Source organism: Eucalyptus grandis, chromosome 6 (assembly GCF_016545825.1).
Source record: "Eucalyptus grandis isolate ANBG69807.140 chromosome 6, ASM1654582v1, whole genome shotgun sequence".
Lineage (NCBI taxonomy): Eukaryota > Viridiplantae > Streptophyta > Magnoliopsida > Myrtales > Myrtaceae > Eucalyptus > Eucalyptus grandis.
In genome coordinates, this window is record NC_052617.1 from 33906540 (window position 1) to 33919366 (window position 12827).

The 12827-nt window shown below is 38.7% G+C and overlaps 1 protein-coding gene across 1 annotated transcript; it reads right to left on the bottom strand.

The window, feature by feature from the left end:
- Nucleotides 1–2387: 2387 nt before the first annotated feature.
- On the bottom strand, nt 2388–3453 carry LOC104451818. The gene is made up of 3 exons (XM_039314514.1): nt 3249–3453; nt 2822–2900; nt 2388–2625 (listed from the first exon to the last, which is right to left on the bottom strand). Exons 1-3 carry the CDS (start codon nt 3451–3453, stop codon nt 2388–2390), a joined length of 522 nt encoding a protein of 173 aa, XP_039170448.1.
- Nucleotides 3454–12827: the final 9374 nt, after the last annotated feature.

The following is a 12827-nucleotide window of genomic DNA, read 5'->3' on the forward strand; positions in this document are numbered from 1 at the left end:
CTGAGTTCGTGGTATTATCAGCAGCAATATAAGAAGATGTTTGGCTTAAGAGATTATTGGATCATTTATATGTTATTGGAAGTGCTGCAGATTCATTGTTGGTTAACTGTGATAGCCAAGCAGCAAAAGTGTGCACCAAATATCCAAAATATCATGGCAAGACCAAACCTATAGATACCAAGTATAAATTTTATCAAAAATATGATTGCACGAAAAGATGTGAACTTACAATACATATCTATGCATAGAATGGTAGCAGATCCTATGACAAAGCCAAAACCTAGAGATGTGTTTTGTGGCCATGTAAAATCTCTAGGATTGCGTAGAGTCTGATGTACTGGATTGTAATTTCCCTTAAGTGTTCACATTTGATGAATTTGTGTTTTTTCATCATTAATGCCTATGAATCTTTGTTTGATCTTTATGCATCTTAATGCTTAGTGTATTATTTTAAGTTGAGAAAGTATGTCGGACAGATATAAGATTAGCCCACTCACACGGGTAATCGCCTCTATTTACTGTGTGATAAATAGAGATGAGACTGTTTTTAAGCTTATTATCTAGGTGATAATCGAGAGCTCAAGCTTAAAATACGTATGTCACCTTAACTGGGTGTTAAGATGAGAACATAATACTTACTATATCCGAAAGTAAAATACCCCACATATTTTACTTTATCTGTCTATGATGCCACATGTGAGTTCTGATGAATTTTGTGAATGAGTAGATACGTGAACTCAAGTTAGACATTGGGTATGTCTGAACTATCATCTGTACGGTATTGAAAGGTATAGACATACGCTCCATGGGAAATGAGTTAATACCGTAATACGTATTTCATACTATGTATGCATGAAACGACCAATAAGAGTGGCAAAGGTTTGATCTCAACTTTTGTGTCGTGTGAGACTCTTGAGGAAAAGAGTTCCTCAATTTTTTAGTCCCCTCATGACTCTTACTTATTCTCAAGATTTCTATTTAGTGTTTGCTATCTTAGGATGTTGCCAATGGTTATGAGTTGATTCAATCTAATGGGACATTTCTAGAAAAGCAAGCTAAACTGAAATTGAGAGTTTGAAGGGAAGAGGAAGATCGATTTTGGAGAATCACATTGTAGTTTTGTATTCACCGGTTAACCAATTATGACTGTCTTTGGGATAATCATAATTGTGAATACAATATATATATATATATATATATATATATATATATCATTGTTTTAAAGGGATCAAGAGAGATATAAATATGATCGATCGATCTAGGGTACTGCATACTAAATCTACTCGGAGTGTGATGCCCATTATGAGCTGCTATATATTCCTAACAGATATATGGCAACGAGCTCTCAAAGTATGCTGGTCGCACGGATTATTCACCGGTATGAATGTTGAAGAGAGGTAAAGAGAATTCTGTTCAGCCCACCATGTGCGAGTGGGAGATGATGGTTTTATATGAGATGGGCTTAAGGCCCGTCCGCCCATGTTGGGCCTAAAAGCCTAGCCCACAGGAATATGGCCCGTGGATGGAGGGACGTATAAAAGGGAGGAGAGAGAGGGAGAACACACCTCTTGGATATAACGTACGTACGTCTCCCTCTCTTTCCAACGTTCTCTCTCTCATCCAAACGGAACAGTAAGCAAAAAGAGGCGACGCTGTCTTCCCTTCAAGCGAATTGTCGTCATCGGATCGAACAGGGCCAATTTCTCTTCCTCACTTCAGCATTGGTGTTTAATCTGTGGCTAACAAGGTACGCTCGAATTCGTGGTGTGCTTTAGGATCGGTGATACGTGATTTTCCCGGGCTTCGTCTTCCGCACTCTTTTAGGGGTTCGATTTAGTGTCGAATCCGGTTTTTGGGGATCCGTTAATCCCAACAGTCACTTTATATTCGATTTGAGCAGAGGAAAGGAAAAACAGTTCTGGTCTAGTACAAAGAAAGAGGAAAAACTCAAATGATTTTATGTCCCCTCGGCAATCCTTCCTATCCAATGGGAGACCAAACCATTGCTGAACTTAGAGGCATGCCACCATCGCCGCCCGTGGCGATGGTAGGTTGCAACCGCTAGTAGAGAGGGCTGGAATGCGGCAACATATCACGCTTAAGAGGTTTCGAATTTCCCTTGCCTGCGTTTTTCCACTTAAAGGACACACAAGGAGGTGTCGAACCAAATCATGAACCCACTTAGGCAAAGCAACTGCTATAATCATACGGGCTAATCATGGGTGTGATTCTGGGGGGATTTACATAAAAGCTCGGATCTACTCAAAAAGTCCTCATCTCCTAGCCAATTATTCTAGTATCTTACACCATGTTAGACCACGGAACGAGAAACAAAGGCGAACCCTGATGCGGGAAATTAGTCGAGAGTCACAAAGAAGAGAATTAGGCTATGCCCAAACTCGGGGCAGCAAAAATCCCGCCTTCATCTTCGTCCTTGATGCTTTGTATCTCCTGCTCTTGTCGAGGGTTTGTACCCCCACAGGATCTAGAGCTACTAGAGGTTTCGGATTTCCCTTTCCTACATTTTCTGCAACACTGCTTCCGGTGCCAACAGGAGCGACAGGGGCAGGGTAAATAGGCAAGTGATGCATAGGAACCAAAATAGGGAACCCAACGGCAGGGAATCTGCAACACAACAGTTAAAATTGGTATCAGGCGACATGCAAAAACATAGCAGCAAAAACTTATATGCTAAGTTCTATCATAAATTTCTCTTCAATTTCCTTCCATGAAGGAGGAGAGGAAATTTCTAGGAATTGATAAACAGCAGGTGGCTCAACCAAGTACACAGAATGTTTATAACTGACCAAGACTATGCTACTTGACAAACGAAAGAACCAAAAGCTTGAAACGGCTCACGATGACTTCAAAGATTTGATGACCTTCAGCACAAAATCTTGCTAATTCAAAACAAACATGTTGGTGCATAAGATGAAGGAGAGGCTCCTAAAATTCGAACATATCAATCATCTATCATCTACTTATGCCAAATATCACGATAACCATTAGCGAAGAACACCATACAAGTAGAATGCACTACTAGTAACCTTTAGTTTACTCTTTAAAATAGTTCATTCACTTTGCAACATGGGGTAATAAATATGCACAGTAACATATCATCGGTATTTCCTACATCTGGATGGAAGTTAATTTTCTAATCAGAACATATTTGAACATATCAAGCAGGAAAATGGTGGTAATCGAGATTGAAAAGCTCAGTGAATGATTTCAAGGTTCAAGACGCATACCCGAGAGCACGGCAGACTCCTGCTTGGCCACACTAGCACCACACGCATTGTTCTCCAAACTAAAACGCAGAGCTTGGTTTTCAGCCATAACACACTGAAGTAACCTCCCAAGTCTCCTACATTTCCCCTCAAGGTATTTGCCCTTCACCTCCAGATCTCTGACATACGCTTTCTTCCTCTCTCTCGACCTAATAGCAGCATTCATGTTCCTCAGCTGCCTGAAATATATCAAGCGACCTTCCGTTGGGACCACTTGGATAATATCATACATGTTAACTAATTAACAAATTTGCAATATCTATCCCTACATATTTATCCCTGATATGGTACCTAGCAACTGGTGGAGAGAGAGAGAGATGAAATAAGAATGGACTGCTAAGTTCAGTGTAAAGGTGTACATAGGAAAGACAATGTTCAAAGAAAAGCAAAGATGTATAGAAGACTACACATTTTCACCTTTTTCCCTGGCTCTCTTAAAAGTAAAGTTATAGGCATAAGACTAGGCTCGGAAGTCTCCGATCGTGCTAATGTAGAGTCGACAGTTGCTTTTCTAAAAACTTTGCCCTTTTACTAAAATAATATACCTCCTTTCTCAGTTTTGTTTAGAGAAAGGAACAAAAAGAGTCAAAAAACATGACCTAATTTCATCTTTTTCCTTGAGGGAATGCCTTAGAGAATGACCAACCTTACTTGAGGTGCTTTTGAAATCGCCACATTGGGTGCCTGCCCAGGCAACTCCAGTGCTTTTGAGAACACTAGTGACACCTAAACAGAACAGTTGATCTCACTTCAACTCATAAACGAGACCAAGCACTTAACTTTGCGATGTGAGAGATTGAAAGTTATAATTTTGCCATGTGAACATCATTAACTGGTTGTTAATTTAGCCTCTTAGTATGAGTTGACGTCTGCAATCTTTTCTTTGTTGAGGGTGAATTTGGAAGGATAGAGAAGCGAGACAAAAATCACTTTCGGTTTAATATATAGAAGATATATGTATGTTTGTACGCACGCATTTGTATACACGTCTGTTGACTATTCATCGATAGATACATGGCATCTAAGCGGGAGCACAACTGAAATGGTAACCTTGTTTTACTATTCAGATTTAGATTACATGTACACGTGATGCATATTTCCTTGGTTCCCATGTTTGAAATTGAATCATGGAATACATAAGGAGCAAGAGACAATTCCTTGTGAGCATTGCACTAACTTCTTGCCTTGAAGGGAAATGTAGTGACATGCTCATGAATGTACGTGCTTCTCGGTTCTCACATTGACAACTTCATCTCATTGATCTTTTCAGTTTTCTTGTAGAAAGATTTGTTACCAATGAAGAGACTAACATGGAGGACAACATCAAATTTTAGGATCCAAGTTACTAATCGACATAAGGAAATCTGTGCAAAAAGTTCTAAACCAATTATATTTTTGTCAATTTAGTTATAAACCTTTCAATTTTGCTAATTGAGTCCTAAATAATTTTTTTTTTCATTTTTTTCCTTTTCTCTTCTTTTTTTTTTCTTCTTTTCTTTTTGGACAACTTTCCTGATGGACATCGGTTCTAGGACTCTTGCTGCAATTATCCTTTACATAATTAACCTCCAAATGTAGAGTATGGTTATTGAAAATAATGCAACACAAATAAAAAAGAACACTAGCTGAAACTAATCCGAGATGAAATTTAGGCTTCATTTGTTTTACGAAAACAACTTCTAAAAAAAAAAAAATCGGATTATCCGACACTCATTTTACGAATAATGATTTGATTGAGGAAAATGTTTTCTATGAATAGAAAGGCTCTTCTCGAAAAGGGGAAAATGTTTTCTACTTTTCAAAAAGAAGAAAATATTTTCAATATATTCACCCACTTTCTTTCACCAAACGCATTTTCCTTTATTTTTATTTTTTCTTTTTCTCCTTTTTTTTTTTTTAAAAATTGATTTTTAATTATATTTTATTCCTTTCCTTTTATTTCATTTTTTTCTTTTTCTTCTTCCTTGACTAGTTGCCAGCCACAATGGTGGCTAGTGACCGGCCATAGGGAGCTCAAGCCTTGCCATAGACCGGAAGGTTGAGCCTCCCGGCTTGTGGTGAGGCCGAGCTCGCCAACGTCGATGAGCTTGAGCCCCACCAAATCTAGCAAGCTGAGAAGGGCTCAAGCCTCACTGAGCCTCACCCAAGGTCTTTAAAGCCTTGTCAAGCTTTAGCGACCTCGGGTGAGGCTTGAGAGCTCGGCTTGAGCCTTGCCCAGCTAGTCGAATCTTGCTGGGCTCGACCTCGCCAACATCAGTTGAGCTCAGCCTTGCTTGATCAAGCAAGGTGGAGCATCACCATTGGCCAATGATCAGCCAAGGAAGAAGAAAAGGAAAGAAACCGAAAAATAGTCAAAAATTGATTTAAGAAATATAATAATAATAAATCATTGAAAAGGGATGCACGGAGGAAAAATTTTCCTTACTAAATAGCGGAAACCATTTTGTAGTTCCTTTTCAAGTTTTAGGTGAAAATGGAAAATATTGTCATTTTCCTAAAAAATGATTTCTTGGAAAATATTTTCTAAAAACGCAAGATTTTTCGGGAAACAAACGGAGCCTTAGATATGACCCTTGGCCTTGCAAAATATTTACCTACCTACCTACCTACCTACTGGGATTATACATTTGGGCATGGAATCCCAACTAGTAAGTTATAATGTTTCGGCTCGTATGATTGAGAACAAATTGTCCTCTTAGAGAGAGAAATGTGATACATTTGCCGATTGGATCGTCCCTCTTTTGATTGGGTCAAACTCAATACTGATAAGGCCTCTAAAGGCAACTCAAGTCCAACTTCAATAGATGGTCTTCTTGGTAATGAATCAGGTAATTGGCTTGGTGGGTTCGCGAAAATTATGGGAGCGTATTCTTTGCTCAAAGCAAAATTTTGGGGTGTATGTTTGGAACTCAAAATGGCCATCTCATTGGACATTTGCAAACTTACTGTGAAAGTGGGCTCATAAGCAACTCTCTCCTTTAATTTTGGCAACATTCTCCTTCCTCAGATTGGGAAAATGCCAAGAATATTTCCAGTTGGTTAGCATCGTACAAACTTTTAGGGAAGGAAATTCATGTGCAAGTTGGCTAGCATATTGAATACTTTAATCATCTTATGTAAATGACACTCTAGCATTAAATAGGCTATCAAGAGGTTTACTTCCTTTGTTGATAGAAGATCGGATGGGATCAATGTTTATTAGGAGAATAAAGGTGTACCCCTAGGGTTTTGTCCTCATTTCTTTACCAAAAAAAAAAAAAAAAGAAAAAAAAATGAGAGTTATAATGTTATCAAAATCCTTAGCAAGGAAATTCACCTCATTAGCATGAGCTATCTTCCCGGTCCTTATATGAAAATGTTTATTCTCAACGACTTATGTTGAAGCAGCAAACATTAAATCATTCGCCCAATTGAAGAGTTTTTCACCATAATATTGCTTCCAACTAGGTAATGGGCAGTAGGGCTTTGAGCTACATTTATTGTGTCTGTTGATACCTAAATTTTGGTAACCCATTTAGTCATTTATAGCATAAAAATTATGGGTTAATTTTATCCCTGGAAAAAAAATATTAATTGCACAGTATATAAATTTAGGTACATTTAGTTTGCATATTTTCCATTGTTATTTATTGGAGCAATGGTGGATGGGTTCAATTAATGTTTCGAGCTTAAATTGACAAGTCGGGTAAGCCCGTGAAATGAGCAAATTAGCCCAAGCCCATTGTTTTTTTAAACCAATTATCTTGTGAAAATTGAAATTTGATGCAATATTCGATGATTTTTTGAAGATTGAAAAACCGCATTTGCAATCTCATCTTTATCAATAGCAATAAAATCATTAGAGATATTCAAGAGATAAGGAAAATAAGAAGATTTTGGGTGATCGGGAGATTATAGATTATCTTCGTGTATATTGAAAAAACGAGATAAAATATTCTACGAAGATTACCTATTTTCACCTATAAAAAGCAATCGGGTAGGTGGAGATGTGGGGGCTTCTTTTAAAAAAAATTCAGAAAAAGTGAAAGGGGAGAGAAGCCATCCGTGGAGGTTAAAAGGAAAGAAGAGAAAAACAAAAAAAACAAAAAGCTTCTGCAGAAAAGCGAAGGAAGAGGGAGAGTGACGTGAGAGAGAGAGAGAGAGAGAGGAGAAAAGTAAAGGGGTGATTTGACCCCTACTGTTCATCATCTTCCCCAAATCGCTGCCCCTCCTCTGCAACTTCCATCCGCGAGGCTTCCGCCACCGTGCCGCGCCGAGCCTTGCCCCTTCTCCGCTCCCTGACGAACCACCGACCGCTGCACCCGCACCGCTATCTCGCCTGTCGCCGGAGCTCTCCATCGCCCGCGAGCTCGCTGCTCCGCCAGCAAGTCCTGAACAGAACGCTAGCCCCCTGCGGAGACGCCGTCCGACTTGTCCGCCGCGCCTCCTCCTCAGCCGTGACGAAGCCCCTACCGGATCGACGCCTGCACGCCGGTGCTCTGTTCTTGCCACCGCCTCGGCCCCACCGGACGCCGAGCCGACGCCCCTGCAGCGCCCCCGTTCGCGAAGCTACCACCGATTCACCTCCTCGCCGATCGCTTGCTGCTGTTTTCCTCTCGCCGGAGCTCTGACGATCATCCGCTCACGCCGACGACTCACCGGACCGGCCACCACGTGCTGCCTTGCTCAGAAGAAAAGGAAAAACAAAAAAAAAAGCAAAATCAATTAGGTTGTTTTTTTTTTTTTTTATTTTACTTTATTTTGTTTATATTCTTTAGTTATTTACTTAATTGGATCCCAATGTTCACTTTATGAATCTTTGTAGGCATTATCCACAGTGTTATCCCTAAACTTATTGTAATTATTAATTTGACCCGTAAGATGTCGGGTTATTTTTTTAATTACATTAATTTTTGGGGTTTGTTGATAGTTTTTAAGTACTAAATCAATATAATTATTAATTTGATCCGTAAGAATTCGGATCAGATTTTTAGTTATTTTGAACTCTTTGTCGTGATAATTAGGGTTAGGATAATCGTTAATTTAACCTGTGAGACAACAGGTTATTTTTTTTTTCGATTATTTTGATCCTTTATTTGATTGCATATCTTGATTGTTTAGATTTAGTTAATTGATAATGACTTGTTTTAGAAATCACTAAAAAAATCTAAAAAAATATTTGAATTATGATTCAGTTTGTTTTAGAATATTTCTTGTTATCTTGCATATCTAGGATAGGGATTTTAGTTCCGAAAAAAATAAAAAATGCGTTTCATTTAGGTTTTAGTTTTTGTTTAATTGAATTGCATGCATTTTAAATTTTGAATTTTAAATAAAAAAATAAAAGATAAAAATCTCATGCATATGTCATGTTTAATTAGGGCTTTAATATGACGTCATTGCATATTAAATCAATTACATGTTAGATTAAGATAACATCTTTTTAAATTAGATTTAATTCACTTAATTTGTCTTAGTTTAAATTAGATTGAATTTTAATCTAGCTAGATTATTTTCGAATTTTTAAATAGAAAATATCAAATGCACGTCATTTTATTTTTATTAGGTTCATTTAATTAGAACTTCCTCGTCATTAGACTAAATCATTTAATAAATGTTGCATGACATATAACTCGCGTGCTAAATTATCATTTCTTAGTTTAAATAATTTTGTATGTCATTGCATCGCATTGCATGTCATTAGAATTATGTCATTTAGATGGCATTTAATTATTGCATTTCTTCATGTCATATAGTTTAGGTCATGCTGCCATGTCATATTAGATGCATTGCATAAGTTATGATTTTCATTAAATAAAGTGAAAACAAAAAATTGAAATTGCGTGTTAATTAAAAATTATATCTAGGGTTGCTGATGTGATTTTGTGGATGTGATTTCTGATTTAACAATATAGATGCTTTCATTGCTCCTAGGTATGTTTTGTAATATTAAATTGCTTTCTTGAGTGTTAAATTGGTGGTATGCGCACACGTATGATCACCTCACACGTTAGGAAGTTAGTTAAAATCAATTCAATTGCCAAACATTTTTGAAAAAATGAAAAAAATGGTACCGAAAGGGCACTAGAGAAAGTTTAGTGTAATCAAGTCCCCGAACTCATAAACCTCTCTCCTGTTCGTAGGAGTAAAGTAAATCTCCCATTATTTTACTTAGGTGTCTAATCGACCCACCAAAAATAGATTAGTGGCGACTCCTAAAAAAATCAATTTGCATGTTAAGAAATTCAAACCTAAGTCGCGAATTGGTATGGGCTTGGGAGAGTCCGAGCTAAGCTTAAAGACTTAACAATCCATTAACCAAACCTTTAGGTGGTGAACTCCGAAAATCTGGTTGCGACAGCTTGGCGACTTCGGGGAATTGACTTAAAACTCTTAGTGGACTTAGGCCAATTTTCTTTTTGAAAAAATGTTTTTTGTTTGGCAACAAGGATTCCAGGTACGCCCCTAACTTTTAAGGTGTTAAATGTTCTTGCAGATGGGAGGTATAAGGGGAAGTGATTGTTAATCTTTGCCTTGCAGGTTGGAGTTAGGGATGTATGGTTTATTTTATTTTTTGAAGTGTTGTTTGATTTAAATTGTCGTGCATGCTTTGCATAAATCACTACACTTTGCACACACAACCTGCGGTCGGACCTGGGCTGCGATAGGATTTTTAGGATGGTGTTGAGAATGATACTTCCTCCAAAGCGAGACTGTTATGTAGAGGTTGACATTCTCTTCCCCAAAATTTCTTTCATGGTGTCGAATGTGTTTGTCCATATCCGCGAGACTACGTGATTATTGGATATTCCATTCGATTGAGCCGGGGTTAAGAGGACCTGACACGTTAATGCGAGATTGCAACGGTCAGACCATCCTCTTAGCTCCACTTTGTTAAGCCGTCTAGGTAGAAATCGAGCCTCACATTTCATGCGCATGTTTATGTGATTGTCATTCATTTCCAGTGAAAGTAAGTTGTTTAAATTTTTTGCAATTTATTTACTTTATTGTAATTTTGTCAGTCCATGACAATTAAGTTTCGTCATCGGTCTTGTTTTGTATGCAATGGGGAAAACCGATGCACAATTTATTTCCACTCCAAAAAAAGAGCTCAAGAGGTGGTTGGATCAGTTAGATCAAGATGGTCAGAGATATGTGAAAGCCAGGATTGCCCGACTTCTTCCACTATTAGAGATCAATGTCCACTCTGGTGTGATTCAGGCACTCCCTCATTTCTGGTGTCCACAAACTTCCACCTTATATTTGGTAGGTTTGAATTGACTCCAACACTTGAAGAATATAGTGTTGCCATTGGAATGCCCCTGGAAAAGGAACTTGTTAGACCGCCTATCGGTATAGATTCTATCTCTGAATTATCACAATTTTTACAAATCGAAGCCGAAGGAGTAAGGAAAGTTGTCAAAGCCAATTGTTTTACATGTCCATTTTCATTCTTAGAAAAGTGTTTTGCAAACCAATCAATGATTTCAAAAGCCAGGATTTTCATATTAGCATTTTTTGGGCTAATCGTTTTTCCTTATCGAAAAAATGCCATTAATCCTTCAATTTCATGGGTGGTTAATCGTGTTTGTGACGGGTTGAATTATGTCAATATGGTTTTAGCCGAAACATTTTTATCATTAACCCATTTCAAACAAAATGAGGAAAAGACCATGTGTGCCCTCCCCGAACTTTTGCAAATATGGTTTTTCTCCCACATAAGAGGATTTGGGCACCTTATGAAACAATTTAAGATTGATGATTTTAGGCACCCCATACAAAAGTTTGCGGTCTTAGAACGCTTTTCCCCAAATAAACAGTATGCCCGTTGGGTTAATTTTTTGAAAAATCCTGATCTTAAGGCATTCTTATGGCATACTAAATGGCTCCACATTGAGGAGGCTCGTTTGTCTCACAAACATGATGGACCAATCCCGCTGCCGGGCCTTTCCTGCTACTTCCTATTATCCACATAGAGTGGCCCGTTAGTACAAAGCTCTTCAAGAAATTCCCCCACCTCTCAAGACAGATTTGTTCCAAGTTCGTTTCATTCGAAAGGATTACGACTACTTCAACGAGATCCAGACGATTGTTACTATGTGGAGCGAATGTCATACAGAAAAGATTTTGGTGCCCATGAGACTGAAGGGCGAGGAGGAGATTCACCATGCATCGGCGTTCTACATCCAACAATACCGGATTCCTGCTGCTTTGCGTCCGGTAGTCCCCGATGTAACCGAGAAGCCAACCCAACGAGCACAAATTAAGCATCTTAAGCGGAAAGTGGAAATGATTGAAGCGGAAAATGAGAAGCTTCGCAAGGCGTTGAAATCCCGAAAGCATATAAAATGAGATGTCTTTAATTTTGATTCAATGTTTAGGGACTTTGATTTCTAGTTCATTTTTTTCAATTTTTAGATTCAATGTTTAAGGATTTTGATTTCAATTCTTAGTTCATTGTTAGGAAATTGTTTCAAATTTCAAATAAAATCAGGCATTAGACCATTGTCATGGGCCATTTTTCCTATCTTGTCATTGGTTCTTACATTAATTTTATCCAATTAGGTTATAACGGATCCGCCATGCTCGCCAATCATCACACGACTAAGAGCTAGAATGGCCGAACAAACCGAAATGCGTGATCGTATGTCCGCTGTGGAGACTCAACTCCAACAAGTACTTGCCTCTATACAGCTTGTGACGGATCAACTCCAATTCCTCCAAGCAAATCCAACGGCTGTACCCGCTCTTCCCCGAAGTAATTATCCCAAAGCAAGCAAACAAGGTTCAAACAATTGACGACGACATGCCCGGGCTGGAAGATGACCCACCGTTGATCACCATTGAAAAGGCTAAGCTTGATAACATTCCCAAGACGGATCAAGATGAACGTGTTGCAAAGTTAGGAAGAGAAAATGAAGCAATTGCAAGGATCACAAAGGTCCACTCCGTTCGACCTCTTGGTCTATGAGAAAGTCAAGATGCCAAAGAAATTTAAGATGCCGGAGTTCGAGAAGTACGATGGTACTTCCTACCCAAAGCTCATTTGCAGATGTACCACGTACGCATGGCCCAATATGTCAAGAATGAGCCCTCATGATTCAATCATTTCATGCTAGTTTGACCGGGCCTGCATTGAATTGGTACATAATGAAGAATATAAACCTTCTCGACACTGGAATTGAAGTGAACGATGCATTCCTAAAGCAATATAAGTTCAACATGGATATTGCACCTTCCCGAGAGGATCTTGAGCGGATGGAGAAGAAGAAAAGCGAGTCGTTCAAGGAGTATGCTGTGAGGTGGAGAAATCTGGCCGCTCAAGTCACTCCGGAGCCTGCTGACAAGGAGCTGATGAAGTTGTTCGTCAAGACCCTCCCATTTGAGTTTCGCAACCGAATGGCTAGCACATACGTTGAGAACTTCAACCAACTTATCCCGGTGGGTGAACAGATTGAAGTTGGGCTAAGAGATGGATGGTTCAATGAACCAACCAATCAAGGCAAAAGGTTCACCATGAAGAAAGACAAAGAACCAAGCACGGAAGTCAATGTCACATAT

What these genes read in the sequence shown, in the direction of transcription:
- LOC104451818 (XM_039314514.1), bottom strand. Translation starts at nt 3,453, where the DNA reads ATGAATGCTGCTATTAGGTCGAGAGAGAGGAAGAAAGCGTATGTCAGA. An exon ending in GGAGTCTGCCGTGCTCTCGG is followed by an intron (nt 2,901 to 3,248) that starts GTATGCGTCTTG and finishes GTTTTGAATTAG; the next exon opens with CAAGATTTTGTGCTGAAGGT. An exon ending in TTGGTTCTTTCGTTTGTCAA is followed by an intron (nt 2,626 to 2,821) that starts GTAGCATAGTCT and finishes GTTGTGTTGCAG; the next exon opens with ATTCCCTGCCGTTGGGTTCC.